Source organism: Otolemur garnettii, unplaced genomic scaffold (assembly GCF_000181295.1).
Source record: "Otolemur garnettii isolate 467f Iridium unplaced genomic scaffold, OtoGar3 scaffold00051, whole genome shotgun sequence".
Taxonomy (NCBI): domain Eukaryota; kingdom Metazoa; phylum Chordata; class Mammalia; order Primates; family Galagidae; genus Otolemur; species Otolemur garnettii.
This window is the reverse complement of record NW_003852446.1, coordinates 3,276,319-3,298,513: the sequence shown is the minus strand read 5'-3', so window position 1 is coordinate 3,298,513 and position 22,195 is coordinate 3,276,319. Positions and strand designations below refer to the sequence as shown.

The 22,195-nt window shown below is 40.5% G+C and overlaps 2 protein-coding genes across 3 annotated transcripts in view; both read right to left on the bottom strand.

Annotated features, from left to right (window-relative positions):
* The window catches only part of SCML1 (Scm polycomb group protein like 1), an 8,221-nt gene extending 4,279 nt beyond the window's left edge, over positions 1-3,942 (bottom strand). The window contains exons 1-5 of the mRNA XM_023514373.1: positions 3,639-3,942; positions 2,373-2,453; positions 1,826-1,891; positions 914-1,018; positions 35-503 (exon numbers count right to left, since the gene is read on the bottom strand). Of these exons, the coding sequence (XP_023370141.1) occupies positions 35-503; positions 914-1,018; positions 1,826-1,891; positions 2,373-2,453; positions 3,639-3,668 (751 nt within the window). The 5' untranslated portion in view covers positions 3,669-3,942. The remainder of the gene's footprint in view (positions 1-34; positions 504-913; positions 1,019-1,825; positions 1,892-2,372; positions 2,454-3,638) is intronic.
* An 8,864-nt stretch (positions 3,943-12,806) lies between these two features.
* The window catches only part of NHS (NHS actin remodeling regulator), a 338,175-nt gene continuing 328,786 nt past the window's right edge, over positions 12,807-22,195 (bottom strand). Inside the window, exons 6-9 of one of the 2 annotated variants that reach the window (XM_003791875.3) lie at positions 20,751-20,882; positions 16,845-19,826; positions 16,412-16,538; positions 12,807-13,449 (exon numbers count right to left, since the gene is read on the bottom strand). In XM_003791875.3, the coding sequence (XP_003791923.1) occupies positions 12,843-13,449; positions 16,412-16,538; positions 16,845-19,826; positions 20,751-20,882 (3,848 nt within the window). In that variant the 3' untranslated portion in view covers positions 12,807-12,842. The remainder of the gene's footprint in view (positions 13,450-16,411; positions 16,539-16,844; positions 19,827-20,750; positions 20,883-22,195) is intronic. The other variant, XM_012806414.1, reaches the window with a different exon arrangement.

The window sequence follows — 22,195 nt, the reverse complement described above, 5'->3', positions numbered from 1 at the left end:
GCCAGGAAGCTAGTATTCTGGGTCAGGCAGCTAGTATTCTGGGTCAGGCAGCCTTCTTCTGAGCTCAGCATGGATGTGTGTACTACTGAGGAAGGCCGAGTAGGCGAGAGGTTGGTGCTGGTACTGTGAAGCCCAGGGCTCGGATAGGGGGCCGATGTATTCATACAGGGCCGCATTTCTTCATCGGTTGTGGGGATATATGGCTGAAAAGCATGCTGGAAGATTGCTGGATTCTGGTTGAGGTTCTTCTCTAGCACCTGCTCTCTGATTGGTTGCTCCCTGAATGGTGACTCTGGTGGCAGCTGGGAATCATCAGAATTATAAGGTGTTCTCACACGGAAGCTCAGGCGATCATCACGCCGCCCCACTGGTACAGTGGGGCTGTAACTTTCAGGGTGGGAGAATGACTCGGAAAGCCCCCTCCTCCTCCTCCTTCTTCTCTGAAACTTAAGCTTTCTAGCCAGAAGATAATTATAATTCTTGTAAGCATATCCAAACGGCTTCTGAAATTACACAAACCCAGCATAAATGAAGTGAGTAAAAAGGAAATAAAGCGAGCAATAAATACATTAATATTGATTTTCCATGCAGCACTGCTTTACATGATTAAAAATAAATGCTTTCTTGATTACATGATTAAATTTTACTCCTCTTCAACCCTACATTTTAACTGTATTTTATACATTATAGCTGCAAACATAAAAATACTCAGAGTCATAACTTATCAAACCTAAACTTCAGCATCCTTCCAACAGAATTTTAGTCCTTCATCTGCTATTGAAGTAAGGCGAGATCAGCCTTGCTAATCTTACAGAATTACTAGTTCTCTATCACTTCTACCTAACTGGCATCTCTAGAAACTTTACTAGAGGCTTACCACACAGTTCAGAAAATGTTTGTCGTTAACACTTACACGACCTTGCCACAGGGATTTCACACGGCAACGGTAGATCTTTGAAACCTTTCCAAGAATCTGGTCGCACTTCCTACTTAGGTTCTGGAGGGTCTCCTCTATGATCTAGTATAAGACAGAAGTTATTAGTAGTTTCTATTCCAAAACAAAGCAACATATGTGAAAATACCACTAAGTCAAATTTTAACTGCTAGAAACAACAAGCCCTCAGAAGTGTCTTGCTTCCTACTTGAGGCCTGGTTGTAGGTGATACAGAGTCAAGTGGATGAGCTAAAGAGCCCCAACTTTCCCTCCACTCAGGTGCTGGGGAAGCTCTAATGCTGAAAAAGAACGTACCACACTTTCAATGAAGAGCCACCAATCTTTTGTAAAGAGCATTATCTTTTTAATAAACTTTCATTACCTCTGGGATATGGAGCTCACAAAATTCCTGGGAATCACATACCTCTGTCAATCTCTACCAACATGCCAACACGGTAAGTTTTACAAAATCCCCTTGGAACAAAAGATAACACTCTTTCCAAAACAGTACTGGGCTGCCACTTTGTTCCATTGAGATATCTTGAGATCCATTTAGGCACATTTCATCCAAAACAGCCAATTTCCTTTTAAAGGTTTTGGAGGGGAAATTAATTCAATATTGAGAAATCAAGATAAAAGAGACATAACTACATCTGATCAGTAATGGGCTTTTAAAAAAGCTATAAAATCCTTATGTTGCTATTTCAAAAATTTCACCCAGGGATGCTGTACTAACTAGAAATTGTTAGAAATTATCACAATGGGGTGATAATCATAAATAATTTGATAAGTAAAATTTCAATTAATTGTACACTTTCCCTTTATACGAAATAAAGAGAACTTTCACTTAACATTTTAGAAAACTACACTGAAGAGACAGAAATTCCATACCTGGCAACGGTCTAGGACATCCGTCACTGTTTTTGGTGGCACTTCAATATCAGCTAGAAGATTGTCCTGTTAATATTTTAAAAGTAAATAGTTAATGCTTTACTTCTATCAGAGTCAAGTTCAACAACAGGGGGAAAGAACTTATTATTTATTTATTCAGACTCTTTTTATTTGTCAACAACTTTTCAAAGGTTTCAGAAAATCTTCATCTAAAGCAGAGATACAATAATAAAACTTCACATGAATATGAGAATGAAAATGAGAATTGCCAAATAAGAAAGGAGGCAAGAAACAAACTTATTAGATCTGAAGAATACAGATTTAGAGTTTTCTATTGAAAATAAATACAAAACTGCTCCGAATTTCCTACTATATAGGAAAAGAGGTAGTAAAATGGTTAAGAAGTCATTGTCTAATGAAGAAAGCATACAAACTCATGAGAGATTTTCTTGGGTGTCCATTTAGAGAACTCCATAGTATACGAGAAATTTAGACCTCTTCCCTGAAGACTTTAGATATTTCGTAACCAGCAATTAATACTACTTACAGTACTGGTAAATGCAGTATTTGGTTCATACGCATAAAGAACAGTATTATCATCATCATAAGCAGGTATTCGAGTTCTTATCTGAAGAAGATTTATTAAAAAATTAAAAGGGAAAAGGAAAAATGTAACCAAAATTAAAGTTGAGAGCATCAATTTCAGTTTCAAGAAACTTCAAAGGACTATTTGTGGTATCAAAGGACCTTTGCTCATAGTAAATACTATGACTACATGAAAAAATGTATTTGCAAAATGTTTTCTCACCAATCTACTATATGTAAGTCACCATTTTCACTGCACCTAACTCTTAATGCTTCAGGGTAAAAAGATTAGTCTTCTAGCACTAGAACAGCTTTAAAAGCAAATATTTCTAACAATGAACTAAATGTTACATGGCTTTTGATTTCCAATAATCCAACAGTGCCCCTCTCTGGACAAGACAGGAAACACTTAAACACCGATTTTTCTTGATAAATCAATCTCTCTATGCCACCTTGAAACTTCTTTTTTAATAAGCCAGGGCATAAATAAGTAAATAGTAAACTTCAGAATAATAACTCTTTACTCTGAGAATGAACTATGAACTATATAAACAACTTCAAAATAAACAGACCTGGTAGCTATATATATCTCTGTTTCAAAATATATGATAGAAATCACTTGAATTAGCCTTGCTCTCAAGAGATCCAAAATAATATGGAATTGGGCTACAGATTAGTACATCTTACCCTTTGTATATAGTGCCTTATGCTTTTCAAAGTGCTTTTGCATAATTATGTCAGAGAAGACCCCTGCTAGGCAGTTAACATTACCTCCAAAGATTTTTGAAAAACATTAGGGATGATACAAGTTAAGAGAATTGCCTTGACTACTTAGGTAATGTTAATATCTGCTTCCTTATATAACTAAGTAAATGTGCTCGGCCAAATTATATAGTTTAAATAATTTATATTTTGATTCAACTTCAAGGATTAAGAAATAGAATATAATAGCAAGGTAAGAGCAGCACAACTACTTTGAAAAACTGTTGGCAAACTTGTAGAATGCTAAATTTACATGAACTCCATGACCTCGTAATTCAACTTCTGAGTATTTATCCAGAAGAGATTTAAGTACATGTTCACAAAGAAACTTACTTGTGCATGAATGGTCATGACAAGGAACTCACTTATGATCTATGTATTTCACTACATGAAATTAAACACATTTTTACAAGAAGCATAACACAAGGAAAATAACAAAGACAGATTTTCAACTTGAAATACAAACCACATCGATTTCACTGGAGCCGCTAGACATCTTCCTCTGAGTTGGGCCTAATTATTTTTAAACTTGCTGGAAGGTTTATTTGTGAAACTTCTTAGTCACCTAAGACTGGTAAACCTCCTTTCTACTCCTGAAAAGCAACGCATAAAAAAGTTACTTCACACACTTACCATCCTAATAACTTTACTTTAATGGACACACTCTCAGAATGCTAATTGAAGTTGAATTGAGTTTGGTTGAATCAGAGAGTGACAAAACAGGACTTCTTCCATGACCAATTTAGATTAAGTCTTTAAGAACAGAAGGGCCATGTTGCCCACAATTAGGAATAAGAATCAAATCAGACCCAATTCCAAATTGTGGAGTGAATGCTTCATAATTTATGGTCTATATAGTAAATGCCGGGAACAAATTAACGAGACAACACGATGGCTAATTTTGCCTTTGTAAAGGAGCTCAAAGAGGCTCTTCACTAGGTCCTGTGTGGTAGCTTACACCTGTAATCCTAGCACCCTAGGAGAATGGCTTGAGCTCAGGAGTTTGAGACCAGCCTGAGCAAGAGGAAGACCTTGTCTCTACTTAAAAAAAAAAAAGAAAGAAAGAAAATTAGCCAAGCATCATAGCAGGCATTTGTAGGCCCAACTACTTGGGAGGCTGAGACAGGAGGATTGTTTGAGCCCAAGAGCTTGAGGTTGCTGACACTCTACCCAGGTGACACAGTGAGACTCTATCTCCAAAAAAACAAAAACAAAAAAGGGCTCTTAGAGAGGTAGCATGCCTCCAAAATGTGAGCCAGGAGTCTATGCCAGATCGGGCCCCATCACTATGCAGACTGGGCAGACCACTATAGATACCACCTCCTCATCTGCAAGGTGAAAACCAGTTCATTACCTCTAAGGTTCATTTAGTCTCTTATTAGTTAAATTTCATATTAAACCTAAATAAATGGGTGTGAAATGTAAGCCAGACAATCCAGAATTAGGAGGTGCCATAGCGGCTGAATCATTTAACTATGGACTAGAAAAAAAGACATTGACCACAAAAGCATCAGATTATGTCTAGTACTAGATTTGGTTGAAATGCCTACATCAGAGTTACTGGGAGGGGCATGTTAATGAAAAAGTTACTTCACTTTATTGACCCTGAGCCAGAGCAGTAAGGAGAGGCACAATTAAGGGACTCAGGTTTCATCTTTTTGGTGTTTTCCTTTCTTCTAGAGTGGACACACAGTATAATAACCAAAGGTCCAAAAGAGAAAAACCAAAAGGGAAAAGAGATGATGGGAGAATGAACTCTTAAGTTAGATAGGTAAATGCAGACTCATGTTACATAAAATTTTCAAAGTTATAAAATATCTCCAAATTGAGCTTAACTTCAACCAATTTTTTTCTTTCCAAGCTATGTTTATTATAAAACTAATACAAGCTATAAGTAATTAAAATGTGATATATTCACACAAATGAAGACTCAGAGCAAGGAAAATAAACCAACTACTGCGGCACACAGCAAGGATAAATCCTACAACCATAACCTGGAGTTTTTAAGAGCCAGACACAACCAATATGTTTACATAAACTGCAGTCACTTTAACAACTCTTAGGGTCCTATGTTGGAAATATGTCATGATTTATTACACCCACCCAAGTCATAAGCATTCAAATTACTTCTAAAGTTTTGTTCTTACAAAGAATACTACAGAACAGTCTTGCACCTGTATGCATAATTCTATGAGATAAATTCCTAGATTCAGACAATTCCCTATTTGAATTAATTACAATGCTGCCAAAACTTGTCTGCAGTTAAACACAGGAGCAGGGGGCATTAAGTCTGTCATTGCACTCTCAACATTTTTACTTCTGTGGCACATTTACAAATCAACACCCATCTTGCACTCTTTGCAGTCCAGTCCACAATACCCTGTTATCTCTCCAACTAGGAGAACCTATTCAACTTCAAGACTTAATTCAAGTTCCACCTCCAAAAATAAAAGTGCTAGGTCAATGATCACCCTGTCCAGATGTCATACTCCTTTGCACAAGCTAAGAGAACACTCACACTTTAATACCTTTAAGGCAACTGTAACATATGTCTAGTTACATGAGAGACAACATCAAATAACATTCTGACTGAGGCCAGAAAACCTGATTTGGATCCTACCTCCCCCATTTATTAGCTGTATAAGTAAGTTTAACAATTTCTCTGTGCTTCTAGTTTTTTTTTTAAGTCTGTAAATAGCATGAACCTTATGCAATTATAAGGATTAAATAAATATGTCAATTGCTTAGAACAAAGCCTGGCAAAGATAGCAAAGGTGTCCACTGTTAATCACTAATATTTTATTATTTGGGTATTCACCACACCCACCCAACAGAACTATTTATCATCGAGCACACAGACAACAAAACTTCAGGGCCATAACATGTACTTTTCATTCATATTGCACCTGTAAACTGCAGATGTAACAACTCTTTCTTGTAAATGATTTTTTTTACATCTTTTAAGTATCAGGGCATGATGCAAAGAACAGTGTTTTAGTCAAAAACATTTGAATCTAAGTCCCAGTCCAAATTGTAACATTTGCCATTTCACCTTAGGCAGATATTTAACCTCTCTGTGCTTCAATTTTCTAACTTCTAAAGTTTCAATAATATCTACAGAGCTAGGTAAGACTAAATGACACAATTAAGCTCTCAGCATCATGCCTGGTCATAGTAGGTACATCATAAATTCTGCTCCCTTTTCACTTCTTCCCACGAGGTTAATAATTACAGCTTTACAACATTTTCTTAGAGCTCAACCATGACTAGATTGGCAAAATTAATTTCATTTTTTAAATCGCAAATCCTGCAATGCATAAATATGAGTTTATTGAAATAAAACTCACTTACATTTTATAAAAGAAATCTAAATGCTTGATAAGAACAAAAAGCCATCTGTTTTTTTTAAGAGACAATTTTTAAACATTAAAGACATTTTCAAAAGTCATGAGAAGATTGGCTCTCTAGGTATTCACTTGCCAGCAGCTTATAAGATAAGGCACAGTTCACAATGATCAGGGCTGAAAACAGCGTTTCATCCCAGGACCACTTCAAGGAATACACAGCCAAAGAGGGCAGATTACAACAGCCAGACTGCTCCAATTTTGCTTAAACAGTGTGTCAATACACGGACTAATCACTTTCTAAATCTTCTGACAGGACTCTCAAAGGCAGCCCCTCCACTGTCAGTATCAAACTTCAGAGACACCAAATCCTGCCAGGTGGCAGATAACGCCGCCAAAATTGTACCCCATCGCCCACCACTTGCTGCAGCGTCTCAAAACTGTAGCTAGCCCATGCCACGCTGTAGGAAACACCGCACAGAAAATCTGCTTTGCAAATCACTCTGTAAACCTTAAACCAGTTTGCCGCTTGACGTTATAAAACCCCATAGCAGGACGGCACCTGTGGCTCAAAGGCGTAGGGCGCCGGCCCCATATACCAGAGGTGGTGGGTCCAAACCGGGCCTGATCAAAAACTGAAACAAACAGACAGACAAAACCCATAGCAGTCCAAACTCGGGAAGAGCAGGGTAAAGAAGGGAGGGAAGCAATCCTACTCAGACTAAAGCGAGCCTTTCTATCAAATAACCACACAGTAGGTAAAGTGCACAACACCTCCACGTTTTATTTTCTTCCTCTTCTGCTAAGAATTTACAATAAAACAGCAAGACTGCACGCTCTGTCTTTAATCAAATGCAGTTACCACCAAAGCCTCAACATCTATCTCCCGATCTCACAAGGTTTTTTTTTTACAAGAGTCAACTCACGAGTTTAAACTCTAAACTCTACAAAAGTCGAAGTCTGGGTCCTTTCCCGCCCACCCTCTCACATTCACCAAGAGAAAAGCTGAGAAAGGATCAATTCATCCCACAAAGTCAGCACCAAGCACCTAATAAATTGCCAAATCTCAAAAGTCCCACATGCTGTCATCCCCGGAGCGGCCGCTGGGGACCACCCCAAAACACACAAAACCACTCATAAAACGCCGCTGAAATTTGAAGCCGCTAAGTGGGGATTCTCAACTCGATCAGCCTCACAAAGCAAATCCACTCCCCTGAGGACATCCAAATCAATCAACAGAAAAGTCCTCCACACTGATACTCAGGCGCACAACAGAGGCTAAAAAGTTTAAAATAAGGAAAAAGCATAGACGACAGACCTGGTTCGGTGCTACAACCTGGCGCGCTATCCTCAGGTAACTCCACTTCCCAAATGCACTAAGGAGAGGACCGTTAGGGCTTTTATAGCCCTCTGAAACCGTTCTTCAGCCGAAAACCGCGCCTCACCTCGTGCGCACCTGTCGCGAGCCCAGGGGACGGCCTTGGCCGCCCCGGTGTAAATCAGGGAGCGCGCGCTACACGCTAGTCCCCACGGGCGCGTCGGGGGAAGGACGGCTCGGCTGACCAATTGGTGATCGCCTCAGGCTATTGACAGTGGTGTGGGAGGGGCGTTGCTAGGGAGACAGCTGCCGTGGGGCGTGCCTTGCTTGGATGGGAACTGGGCTCTAGACCCGAGAAGCTCACGTGTCACACGCACGAGAAGAGTTTCTGCGGCTGCGCAGGAACGCCAGCGCACGTGAGCCGCTCTCCTTGCGGTGGTGGTGGAGGGTGTGACCGTTGGCACGTGGCTTCCCCACCGCTGTGATCCTGCCTCCCCCCAACCCCGTGACACAAGAGTGACGTCGATGTTGACAGGGTTTATAGTGAACGCCAGTGCTTGAATATGGATGGGGAGGGGAGTGGTTAGTAATTACTCTGAATGTGGCGATTTGGTAGGAATATATAGGGAAGGTTACTTGCGGTCACCAACAACCACAGGTGGTAGTGGAGAACTAATACAGACCCTCGAGCCAGATTGGGTGGGTTTGCACCCTTGTCCAACATTTAGTCGTTTTATGGCTTGGGGCAAGTGAAGAAACTGCTCTGTGCTTTAGTTTCCCCATCTGTAAAAAGCGCACAATATGGGGAATACCACGTATATGAGTTAGTGTATGCAAAGCACTTAAAGTACACGCTTGGCATAGGACTTTGCTATATAATATTAAGGCTACATGACATTATCACATGGCGTTTTGTCTTACATAGATCAGGGCTGTGCATCTTGGGAAGGAGGCAGTCTGAACAATTATCAGAAGCAAAGCAGGCAAATATTCCAAAGTAAAGCCATCAGTGGCTCCTAGCCAAGAGAGGAGCTACAAGAAAAGTATACTGGACATTTGAAATGCATTCTTTTTCCTTTCATATGAAGCCAGATTAGAGGCTATTATAGGTATAGTACTTTTGCCTATAAACACTTTGTGAAACTTCAAGAATGAGAAACTGGTTGTTTAATTGCAGTCACGTTTATTTGCAGTTTCTATACACACTTTCTAGGTAATCAAACTTTTCTGATACATTTTTTTTTTGAGGGGTTCACAATGAAACTGTCACCGTTTTTACTAAAAATAAATACAAGACTTAAAGTGTTGCACAGCTCTAAAATATACAAAGGCTTGGATTGAATGTAAACGTTGAAAACATCTTACAAAAGAAACCATCTTTGCAACAATTTAAAAAGTTCGTATTTACAAATATTACAAAAATACAAAATGGATGCAAGTCCACAAACCATTGTCTTTTCGGCCAGCATGAACTGGTTCTAGTACCAAAATAGTTACACTGTGACCTTCTTCATTGTTTTAAATCTTGGTTATGATCTAATTCTTTAATTGCTACCACTGTAGCAGCCATACTCACTCACTGACCTTTGGCAAGAGCAAACAGCATGTTTTGTTTGCTACAACTAGTTCATGACCTCTACTTAGCCAAAAAATAAACCAAAATTTAAAAAAATCAAAGCAAAATCAAAGGAAAAAAATCCCCCCCACAACATAGACATGATAGACATGTTGTATAAACATAAAAGAACAAAACAAAAAATAGCATCAGTGCAAACAACGAAAGAAAAGTTCAGATTGAAGTTCTTCACTATACCTAATGTGTGTACCCTGCTTCCAGACGGCAGCGATGTTAAAGACAGCCCTAAATCTTGGTCTTCTTTGTTATGTATAAAACCATGTAGGATATTTCAGATTATTAAGGAATTTCTTGCTTTTTTCTCAGTTTGTTGCTTAATACTATTTTCCACAGTGAATTTAAATTCCATCTCTATTTGGGTTTTTTTTTAAATCTATGAAATATAAAATAGAGAAACTCTGCTATAGATTTTTAGAGTAAACAAAATAAGTAAAACTATATTATAAGGGTTAATTCTGTGATCATTACATATAGAAGGTATCTTATTGCCTCACAATTCAAGTCAATATGTATTTTAAAATATATATGGTACCATTACTTAAATTAATGTCAATAATAAAAAGGTGACATTTTTATTAAAGCCAATTCATGTATTGTCTATTCAAGATTTAGAATCACTTTTAAAGCCCACATACCTTTCTTCACGCTTAAAAAACCCCTAACTACACAAAAGCCATACTGCAAACGAACTGCTTTTATGAAAATTACAAAAGATCACCTACAGTGACTGGAAATGACAGTTTCTTATCATATTTGTCTAAAAACTTGCTTTTTAAAATTTCGCAAAGTGTACTTTTCAAAGCATGAGTCAGATTTATTCATGTTCCCATGTGGTGTCAAACCATGCCGGTTTTCTTAACTAATGGGTTCCAATGAGAAATGATGGTCTGTATTTTTCAAACCCCCAAACATTTTTCTTTCAATAAAAAGTATAACACTTTGTAAATGTTCAAACCCTTTACCAGGTAGCTTATCTATCCCCAGCACCCGTGCACACATGCACGCACACAGGAACACACACATATACACACACACACACTGTCTCTCTCTCTCTCTCTGTCTTTCTGTCACTCTCTCCCTCCTCCTCTATCCCTCCACCCCCAGCACCCAATTTACATACAAGGATGACAAGAAATTTAGTGACACAATTTGGTAGTGAAAAGAAATAGAAGAAGCCAGACTTTTTTTTTTTCTTTCCAAACAAACAAAACACCAACAGCAATCAAATTCTCTAAACTCTTAATCTGTAGCATTTTAGAAAGTATTTCTATTGAAAGACAGTATCTTCTCAGACCAGGCTTTCCCCTTCATTTTGCATGAATTAATCCCAAACCGCAAACCCCCTTTCACACCTCCTACTTTCCCAACTACCACTTGCAGAAGCTTAGAGCCAGCTGCTTGTCAGTTTCTTGGTAACCTTTGTATGTTCTATCATTCTAATCCCATTCTAGTCTTTTGTAGGTCAGCTCCCTTCTTAATTCTCTCTACTTTCTAGCTCTTCCATTCAAAACCTACACTAACTATATAGCTGCTTATACTTCTGACATTTGATTCCAAACAGCATCAGTTCCTGTTACAATCAGAGGTGTAAAAACCACTTGGCAGATGTCAACTTGTAGCTCTTTTTTTTTTTTTCAGTTTTAAGACAAGAAATTCAAGTAATTTCAAGTAATTCAGCTTGTTTCCCTGCCTTCATTTTATCAGAGCACTCGCCCTGACATTTCCTCTCCCACCCACCACCCTCCCCGTTTGCCATCAAGCAGATACTATAGTAAAACCAGACAAAAACTCAGTTGTATATAGCATTGTGAACCAGAGCTGTTCCCCATTCCCAGTTTAACAAGGACTATAAATAATGCATATACACATACCTATTTCCCAACTACGTTGTTCACAGTGTCATTTCTGTTAATTTTTAGGTAGCATGAATCTCATCAGCACAGAGAGAAAGCTTCACTGAAAACTCATTACAGGTACTTACTGATAAATCAATAGCTCTGTGGCATGCTTAGGTTTTATTTTTCTTAGTTTAAGAACCTGGAGCTAATTGCTAAACTGATTACGGAGTAAAGATTGTAGTCATTAGATTATGACTGTTCACCTCCCCAGTAGCCTAATAGAAAACATAACCTAAAATTAACTACTGTTTTCCCTACTCGTTCTCTTTAAAGCAATCCATCAAAAAAAAAAAAATTAAAGCCTAAAGGACACTGTCATATGCTGTTGTTCAGGGCTTTGTGTTGAGAATGATGACTTCTCTCATTGATTTAAAAAAAAAAAAATCAAAAGAGGCCAGGTGCAGTGGCTCACGCCTGTAATCCTAGCACTCTGGGAGGCCGAGGCGGGCAGATTGCTTAAGCTCAAGAGTTTGAGACCAGCCTGAGCAAAAGGGAGACCCCCGTCTCTACGTCTCTACTAAAAATAAAAGACTGAGGCAAGAGGATCACTAGAACCCAAGAGTGCCCTGTGAGCTATGATGTCACCGTATTCTACCCAGGGCAACAAAGTGAAACTCTGCCTCAAAAAAAATGCATATTAAAAAAAATCAAAGCATGCTTTTCATTCTGTTCAAATTACCACGTGGCAAATCACAGCCACGAGTTGCTATTAGCTTGTTTGGTGCTACGATTTGTCACAAAAAATGATAGGTCTGAATTCATTATTTTAAATTAATCACATTTCAGTATATGACCTCAAAATTTCCTTTATTTCACCAGTTTAAAATTCATATTTGAGGTTTACCGCTCAGAAATCATATTGGTGGACATTTAAGTATGGTATTTGATATGAAAATGGTATTCACAGAATACAGTTATTACACTTTATTTTTGTGTGTTCTATAAACAGTTGGTGTGCGGTAGGTAATTGACCACATGTCCACTCATCATTGATAAATCTATTTACACATTTTTATCAAAAATATGGTATTTACATATGTGTAGTTCTTTCTTCTAAATTTTGCTTTAGTTTGTTTGAATGTAAAAAAATACCAAACCTCCAGAGTAATTTCATCTTCTTAAAGAATCATGACAGTGAGGGTTTTATTTTCTGAATAGGCAGCTCTGGGAAAACCTCTTCCAAGTGGCATGAAAATTAGACATTTTCATATTTTCTGTTATCACGAGGAAGGAGACTGGATAAATCAAACTATGCTAAAGAAAAACATGAAAGACAGTGTAGCTACTTAAAACATGGAAACTAATCGAGAAAGACTAAACCACTTTCCCCCAGCAGATACTGTATTTAGGAATTCATTGCTAAGCAGTGATGCTACCCCATCTTGCTGCAACTTCTCCCAAGTCCTCTGCCCCATTCCATATCCTCGTATGAGTAAGGGTTTGGGCGTTTGACAGGCAGCTGGGCACAGGCGACCTATGTGGAGCTCTGGGAGGAGCGGTCATCGTGTGGGCTGCCATCGGAATTTTCTGTCTCTCCCTCGGAGATGGCTTGCATGGGCGTGTTGTACAGGCGGCAGCGGGCACTGTAGCGGCTGCTGCTGGCCACGGGAGGGGCTCGGGAACGTCCAACTCTTGCCGATGCCGAGGTGGCAAAGTTCTTTGAGGAAAACCCTTCGGCATTCACGCGTGGGGAGCATGGAGAGAGTGGGGACAATGCCTCTGCCCCGGGTGACCCCTGATGGGCATCTTCAGTGCTTTGAGGGAACTCTGCTGCGAGCTCCCCGGGAGGTTTGGGCAGGATGGGACTCTTCAGGATCTCAGTGGCAGACATGCGGTAACTGGAATCTGAGCGACTGCCTTTCTTGAGGAGTAACAGCTTAAATTCTTCATTTGATGTGTGGGACTTTTTGGCATTCCGGTAGATGAGACCAGGAGACCTCTGGCTGTTGGCGGTGGTCACAGTGGTGCTGGGTGAAGTGACAGAACTGGTACTGCTGCTATTACTGCCCGGGGGAATTCGCGATTTGCTTCGAACAGACATGTCCCCGGAATCTTTTCTTCCAAGTACTTTCCTCTTGGATCTTTTGAGAAAACAAAAACATGGGGCAAAAACTCAGTCCACATACATTTTTATGGAACGAAAAACGTGTTCAGCCACATTCACACAGAGATCTAGTTTCAGAGCATGGTGAGGGCATCCACATGAGAGGATAGTGAGCTTTGGGGCTGTAGGATGAGGAGTAAGATACATCCCTTGCCCTTGTAGGACTTACAGCCTAAGGGAAATGCTCTGAGAACCAGTGGGCATGAATTAGCTTCTGCAGATGACCATTTCAGAGAATGGCCAACGTGGAGGCTAGGAATTCTAGAGGTGGACCTACTGGGATGTTTGGCAAGAGTTAGGAAACTACTCTGCTATCTGACTTCCCGTTACAGTGAGGTGAACGACTGGAGCTTTTCCTGTTAAATTTGTCCCTACAACGCAGATGAAAGGCTCTGATGTCTGGGATTGGCTTCCAAATAACATCAGAAGGAGCAGTGTGAGTGGGACAGGATTGGCCATAGCTTGATGGGTAATAAGGCCTGGGTGAAGACTATATGGGCAGGCAATAGATTGTTCTGTCTACTTTTAAAATTCCTCCATGGCAAAAAAATTAATTAAGTGACTTTTTAAATAAATCAATCTATCTTTGGCTGCAATACCATTTCCAATCTATCTTTGGGCAAATACCATTTGCCATAGCTGCCGAGGAACTTTGAGAGTAAGCTAACTCGCCGAGAGGGATTGAAATCCTAGACCAGGGATTTTTAACTGGTGTGCCATGAAAAATTTTAAAGATAGTTAATGAAATTATTTTCAAAAGACGTTCAAAGCACAGTAAGTATATTCTTTTCTTACTCTTTTTTGGATCAACATCATTTAAGGGTGCCATGGAAGTTTTACAGTAGGTACAAGTGTGCCACGAGATAAGAAAGGTTGAAAAACACTGTCCTAGACCATCTCTAGGGCTCTTACAAACCTTTCTGCACTGTCAGCTCTCAAGACAAAAAAATTCTTGTCACTATTACGTAAATAACCAAGCAAATAAATAAGTAAAAACTACCCAAGTGCAACTTTTAAGATTACCAAACTTAGTAAGTCTACTGAACCTTGACATCCAGCATTATTCTATGGAGTGTCTTTTGATAAACAGGCATAAATTCAGTGACTCTTCACATAACTTGGTTCATTGAGAAGTGCTGGCAACATGTTCTCTCGCCAACTTAAAAATGTGAGACTTGCCACTGGAGACAAGCCTGGTTTTGATTCCCTGAAACCTCTGTGGTTTCCATCTTGCACATGCCAGTGCCTCGTCCTCCAGTAGGGTGGGATTTTCAAACGAACATTTGCTCTAGCGTCTACCATATTCTAGACACAAAAAATTATTTTATTGTCAAAATCAAATATGTGAGGGACAGGTATCCCCATGCACAGTAAGGGAATAGGTCCAGAGGCTATAATTTACTCAAGACTGCATAGAAAGTGGCAGTGTTGGCATTCAAATCCACTTTGTCCTAACTCTACTACTTACATGCTGTCCACTATTCTAGACATTAGGATTTGGTTTGGGAGGGTAAGTTCTTGGCTCTTTAACTTCCATAGCGTTTTAGTAATTTGTCCTGAGATTCAGGATATAGCATGGACGGGAGGGAAATATGTATAATCAGTGCTTAGACTAGACTTAGGGGCAAAGGAAAATAAGCCAATGACTCTCCATCTTATGTTGTTCTTTGTGACAGAACAACATCAACAGAAACAGAAGTTCCTATAAAAAGTCGAATCCCAGGAAAGAACAACTGTAAGAAGCTTACAATGAAATGGCTCCCCCAAATGATATGATAACTTTATTTGGTAGAAAAGACAATCCTTCAGTTCTGTCCTTTGGGAGTTCCATCTAGGTCCCCAAGGCCTAGTAGAGGAAGGCAGTTGCATTTGTGAAGGGTAGAGGCACATGATGATCTGCTAGATGGGGTGGATATGAGTTCAGTCTCCAAGGGCTAGTATTGGCTTTGTTCTTGGGTTACTAGCTGTAAGGAGTATTCTTGCAAATATGGACCACTAATCATGGGGGTGCGTGGGGGCAGATGAGGGAGTGTGCATTCGCAACACGGATGCAAGACTGTCTTGGAAAAGCAATCCAGAAGACATCCCCTATTAATGGAATATGGGCATTAACTTTGGGGATGAAGGCCAGTACAAGTAAAGAAATTTAAGTTTAAAGAGGAGAGGAAAAAATGGGAGCAATTATAGTTGTTCGGAGCTATGGAATAGACAGGTACACTATCTTGTCTTAAACGTGGGGTTCTATTTGTCTTGCTCAATCAATTTATACCTGTCTCTATGAATAATTACAGCTTTGACTATATTTTTTAGGTTCAAGAAATTATTCAAAAGTCAAAGATTAGTTTGAGCTTTTACTCCATGTCATGTAACCACAAACAATTTTCACATGAAAAATTGAGGATGTCTCTCCTGGGGGGGTGGAATACATCTCCCCTCAGCAGTTCTCATTAAAGTCTCTAATAGAAGTCTATCTAACTATATAAAGACTTCTATTTCCCAATGTGCATGTAAGTCTACCAATTTGATTTGGAAACAATGCTTGCTTTTGATTTTTTTGAATGCATTACAAGTAGGGAAGGCTTTCCTGTATTTGTATTTGATGAGAAGCATTTTGTCTCTGAGACAGAGTCTCACTCTGCTGCCAGGCTAGAGTACCATGGTGTCAGCCTAGCTTACTGCAACCTCAAACTCTTGGGCTCAAGCAATCCTCCTGCCTCAGCCTCCCAAGTAGCTGGGAGTACAGGTACCTGCCGCAATACAGCTAATTTTTTTGCTCTTGCTCAGTCTGGTCTTAAACTCCTAAATGCAAACAATCCACCTGCCTCAACCTCCCAGAGTTCTAGGATTACAGGTGTGAGCTGGGCCTGATGAGAAGCATTTTAAGAAGCAAAACTTTGGTTGTGCCTTTCGTTTCCGGGGCCTTGGTAATGCCATCTCACCTGTGAATGACTGCGAATAAATCCTCAGTCGTTCGAGGTTTGTTTGGAGACACAAACACCCCATCCGCTTCGGCTTGAGAGTCTTTACTAAGTGGTGAAATGATGGTGTCATCGCTTGGTGATGATTCTTAAAATAAGAACAGAAGCATCTTTAAGAGGAAGTAACCTAGAACACGCCTGTGTTTCACTGACCCAGGGAACAAACAAATAGGAGTTACTTTGCTGCCATTTTTTTAAATGAAAGAGAGATCTGTGGAAGCTTAGTGCCTCCATAACAAAAGCTTTTATCTCAGTTGTTTTAATAAATGAAAAGAAATAATGGAAAGAAACCAACACCCAGGGCTGAACAGTATTATGGGGAATGGAGGAAAGAAAATCTCCAGGAAGTGCCATGAGAAACATTTCCATTGTGACAAAAGTATCAATGACTGACCTTTCAGTGAAGCCTCATCCACACTTCCATGGGTCTCCTCTGGTCTGCTGTTTTCAGAGGCACTTTTGGCTGAAATACCTGAAGCAATATTTTCCTGCTCAGAACATTTTTCAGGGAATGAATTTACAGGTGATATCTCTGATTCGTAGCTGATATTCCCAGGCACTTTGTCGTGGTGGCGGCTCATAGCAAGTTGATGCTTAAATTGATTACTTATGTCTGTTGCTCTGGTTGGTGCGTTTGACTGAGATGGAATTACATCTGCAGATTCGGGTTGTGCAACTTCCTCTCGACCTACAGAGGGCGCCTTCTGTATCTGTTCTAGGGCTCCGTCTGGACCAGCTCCATATTGTATTATTGTACCATCCAAATCAGTTGGGCGGGCAGCAGAGACTTTCTGAAATCCTTCTGCGGAAAAATCACAGTTTTTGCTTGCTGTGTTTTCCAGAATGGGCTCACTCTCTGTGTGTATTTGGTCTTTTGCAGCATTGGAATCAAGGAGATTGCTACCAGCTGAGGGTACGTTTTCTGGATCGCAATCATTCTTCACATCAAAAGTAGAACTTTTTTCTAAATGTAGTTTATCTGGTCCCATCTCAGCTGCAGAGGGGTCTAAAAAGGACAGTACGGTGTCTTCAGTGGAGTACTGATGTGAGACTGATTTCTTTGCTGTTTGTGGCTGAATCTTACTCGGAGACAAGGCCGTCATTGTCAGAGTGTTTTCCTCTAAGTAGGGGAGATTTGCATTGTTGCCCTCTTTTTGCTTAACTTCTTCAGACTTGTTGATGGACTTAAGGTTAACAGATTTCAGGACTGTTGGCGTAATGGCAAGGGACGGCGGAGGATTAGACCTCAGTGTTTCTCCTAATGTGTTCTGCTTACTATGAGTAAAAACATGCAATGGATGACGGTGGTGGAATGGTTTGTTCAAGACGCTATGAAGAGCACTTAGGTCAAGATGGGTAGGAGGTATAATTGGAAGTTCAAGATCTTTACTCAGTGAGATAGTTCCATCTTTTAAGGAGGGTTGCTGTAGCGAGGATTTCCTCTCTGGGACTTTAGGTTTTCTTTTGCTACCTCCAGGAGACAATGGGCCTGAAAAGAAAGCCGTTGGGAAAGAGGATGTTGGCGTTTCAGACTGGCTCGAGTAGCCACTGGATGGAGATGCCAAGCCAGCCAGCTTTTCTGGGGAAGCCAGTTTAAACTCATTGTCCACAGAAGGAAGAGATGGGGTGGTGGCTCTTGATTCTGACTGGGATGTTTGGGATTCAGAGCTCTCTGGAGATTTGATGCATTCAATAACTGTGGTACCCGTAGCAGTGCTTGAGTTAGATAGTGATCTATACGGATCATTTGTTTTCAAGTCATTCAGAAGCCAGAGGTCTGCATAGTGAGTTGATTCAGCACCTTCGTCTTTGAATGGTGGAATATCGGAAGTGTCTAACTGAGGTTCCTTAATGCCGTGTTCACTCTGGTTTATCCAAGAAGGTTCCTGCTTGGTGGGAAGATTGGCATTTTCCATTCGAGAAGGCGTGTTGGAGAAATCGAGAGGCAGCTTCATCTCCCTGGAACTGTGAGGCAGGTGCTGACCACTGCTTATCTTTGGTTCTTTCTTCTCAGAAACGTCTGTGTTTCCATCAGACTTCCTCAATGATGAGCTACGTTTAGGTGGGGTCGGCTTTGCCTTTGGTTTCCTGAAAGAGATGCTCGGTCTTCCCTGCCTCCTGTGGTCTAAATAGTCCTGCCAGGAACAGTCCGGAAGACTGGTAGGAACTCCAACACCCTGGCCATTCTCTGGGCCCAGGGCTGTGTAGTGACAGACGTAGCCCTTACTACCTTTGAGACCACAGTCAAAATGCATGGAGGTATAGTATCCTTCTGTGTCTACCGAAAAGTGAGAGCTAGTGTCTGCTTTGTCCGATGGAGACTTTTCCAGGAAGCTGTCATAAGTGGCCATGCTTGTGAAGCTTGGGCAGCCTAGGCTGTCTGCCTTGGGACGCTCAGGGCTGAAATCCTGGCGGCAGGAGGCATCATGATGGTGGTGTAGGTAATTCCACTCACTGTCACTTGTGTTGCTGTTGTTAGGGTCATCCAGCAGATCCGCGACAGTAGAGGTGAAGGAATTTGCCCGGTGGCCTCTCACTTTATCCAGATGGTCATTGTACTGCTCTGTCACAAAGACATTGGTGTCTTCATTGGCATGAGGAGCCGTGTTTAGTGACAATTCTGAGTCACAGTGAGAAGAGCCAGTCAGGGGAGGAGAAGCTGCAGGAGGGATTGTCTCTGAGGTCTGTGAGGGACACGTGGAACTGCTCCCACTCCAGTTGCCACTGGAGGACTGGTGCTCATCTTTCTGGTCCATGTGGCTGCTGAGGAGGACACCAGCCGTGGAGATGCAGTGGATGGGGCTCCCAAAGGTGTCTGAGTTGGAGGAGATGTCACAACTGCCAGAGTCAGCACCCATTCGGGACAAGCGTGACCTCCCTCTCTCATTCAACTTGTGCTGAGGGCTGTGAAGATGCTGAGAACAGGCCAAGCCCAAAGCAGGCTGGTGTTCCTGTGTGCTCGGGCTGCTCGGAGCCTCACTGCAATCATTGGGGATTCTTTCATGGTCCTCCACGAAAGGCTCTCCCTCTTCATATGCTGAGGGTTTAGTACCGACTTTGGGCTCAGTATCCCCACCTCTGTTGCCTTCCCGGGGCAGGCTCCGAGACCTTGTGCGGCTGCTCACTGTAGTGGTAAACATGGTGTCTCCTTTGTCTGCCAGGGCAGAAATGTTGCCAGCAGAGTGTGAGAGGGAAGCCGCGATGCTCTGACCCCTTTGAGCTCTGATTCTCCTTCGGGATGGGGCAGCAATCAGAATGTCCTCAGTTTGGCACTCAGAGTCCCTGGTTCCGGACCTTCTGTTGACAGTGTTGGAGGGGTCTGGATTTGTGTGCACGATCACATTCCTTTCCCTGGCCACTGGTGATTCATCCGAATCTAGGGCACATGGAAAGCACAGTGAGATACATCAGCAGACTAACAGACATTCCGAGCGATGTCTGCAGGGCTGCGTGCTGGCATGTTAGAGCTTTTTCTTACAGGAAAAAAATCAATATATAGAATTAGAAGAAAGTTAAAATCAATCTCTCGTACTCTCTCTGCATATATATACTATGCTTTTATATCTTTTGTGAATGATCTCTGTCTTCTCTATTAATTTGCCACAATAAACAACTACTTAAAAAAAAACTCAAGTACATTTTATCTTCTTGGCCACTACTTTTCATTTTTATTTTGTCATATAAACATAATGAAATAAAAATCAGAGACTTCATTAGAAGAAATAAAAACCTTATTTGTAAGAGATAGTACCATACAATAAAAAAGAGATACTACCATAATAATTATCTTTAAAAACCATAGGCAGACATATTCTGAACACTTTGAACAGAAAAAAATGGAAAGGATGTCACCAAGGATATCCTATTATCAATATTCAATATTTAATTGCATATATTTGAACTTTAACTTTGTAAGTAAGTAGTCCCCTAGAAGCATATCTCTCTTCAAATGAAGTTACAGTTTTCCAGAAAGAATTCTTTCATTGAATCCTGCTACTTTTTATTCACAATTTTTGCTATAAATTTTTTTAAAAAATTAGCAAAATGTTACACTTCATCCATAAGACCTGAATCTGTATGCCTACATCTATAAAGTCTATCCTTCATAATGAAAAATAGAGAATTAAAAAGTAATAGTGCCTGGCCAGCTGCATATAAAACAAATAAACATCATTTTAAACCCTCTGTAAGGGAAAATGTTTAAGGTTTTAAAGGAAGCAGTTGAAGGCTGGTTTCCATTTCCTCTCCTTATAATCTGCGTTAGACAGAATGTTAACCATTAGCACTTTTCATACCACACCTATTTCTTGTTGAACTCTTCTGGGGATACCCGAGATGGTTTTCCTCCTCCTCAATTTTCGTCTCCTCTGGAGAACGGATTGTGAATGAACAAGGGAACAGCGGATACTAGCCTCTCTGTCGAAACCAACGCCTGCAACCCACAAATAGGTCTCATTAGCCTTTAGAAATGGCAAACAGATTTTCATTTGCTTGCAACACGGTGATATTTCTTGATTGGAAGTAAGGGAAGAGTTTAGATGAAGCCCTTGAACAAATATAAGGGAGACTTTCTTCGGCTCTTATTTAAATTACGGTGCAGTAAATTAAGCTTTACTTCGGAGGGCAGCTCTCCACAACGGCTTGCACTGCCAAAAGTAGCAAGCAGAGAAGGACAATCAAAAGAAAGAAAAAAGAAAAAGACATGAAGAAATCGCGCTCACACAGAAATGGCGCCTTAAAGGAGTTATAACCTTTAGTTACTACTATTTACTGATCTATTTCTGGGCTCTCGGAAGCTGATACCTTTGCACATGGTAAGTCAGTCAGTAGCCAAGATGTTAACCTGAATTAGTTCAGCTAACGTATCCTGACCCATTTTTTCATTAAAAGCGTCTTTGTGAGTTTCTCCCCCTCTAACTTTGTATGCCCATGCCTTCCTCCCCAGGCGTGTGTAAGCACACACTCACACACACATTTGCTGTAAGGAAATTCAACAGTCTAGGGATTTTTTTTTCTTTTAATCATCACAAAATTCTGTCTACTTTCTTCTATGGACTAAATCAGATCCTTTTTGCTTCAGCACCTGTCTTATCAATATAAACTAAGCATACAGGGCAGTCCCCAGTTCAGCACTTTGAAATGGATCCACTTTTTGTACTGACTGTAAAGCTGGAATTCTCAGTCTTTATACCACGCGTTTGTTTTTGTAAACCGAGGGCAACCCATGATGCTTGTCAGTTTCTCTTTCCATAATCACATTGTTGACACTACCTGCAGTTCTGTCAAAACTAGAATGAGAGGGAGGGGAGGAACTCAAACTCTTGTCTAGCATGGACGTGCACCAGGGAGTTTTCAGAGTGAGCTCTGCCTCATATAGCCATATTGCTGTGTCTTGGCATTGGTCACCTCATCATTGATCCTGATTTGTTAAGCATGGGACTAGATGGCATGTTAAGTCCTGGCTCAGTTGTATAATGAGGCAGTTGAGTTCTGCTTAGTGTCCTATTGCTACCAGTTTCTAGAATTCACTTTGCAAAATCTGTATCAGATATTACAAGATACATAATTGAAGTATTATCACAGAATTCGTACTGATGGAATTTTTCTTTCTTAATTCCAACCCCAAACTAAAATCCTTCAGTATAGAGCACATGGTATGCAGATACAGACATTGCGTGTTATGTGGACATCAGGAACAACGTTCTCACTAACACTCATGAAATCAACTTCTTTTTTTTTTTTTTT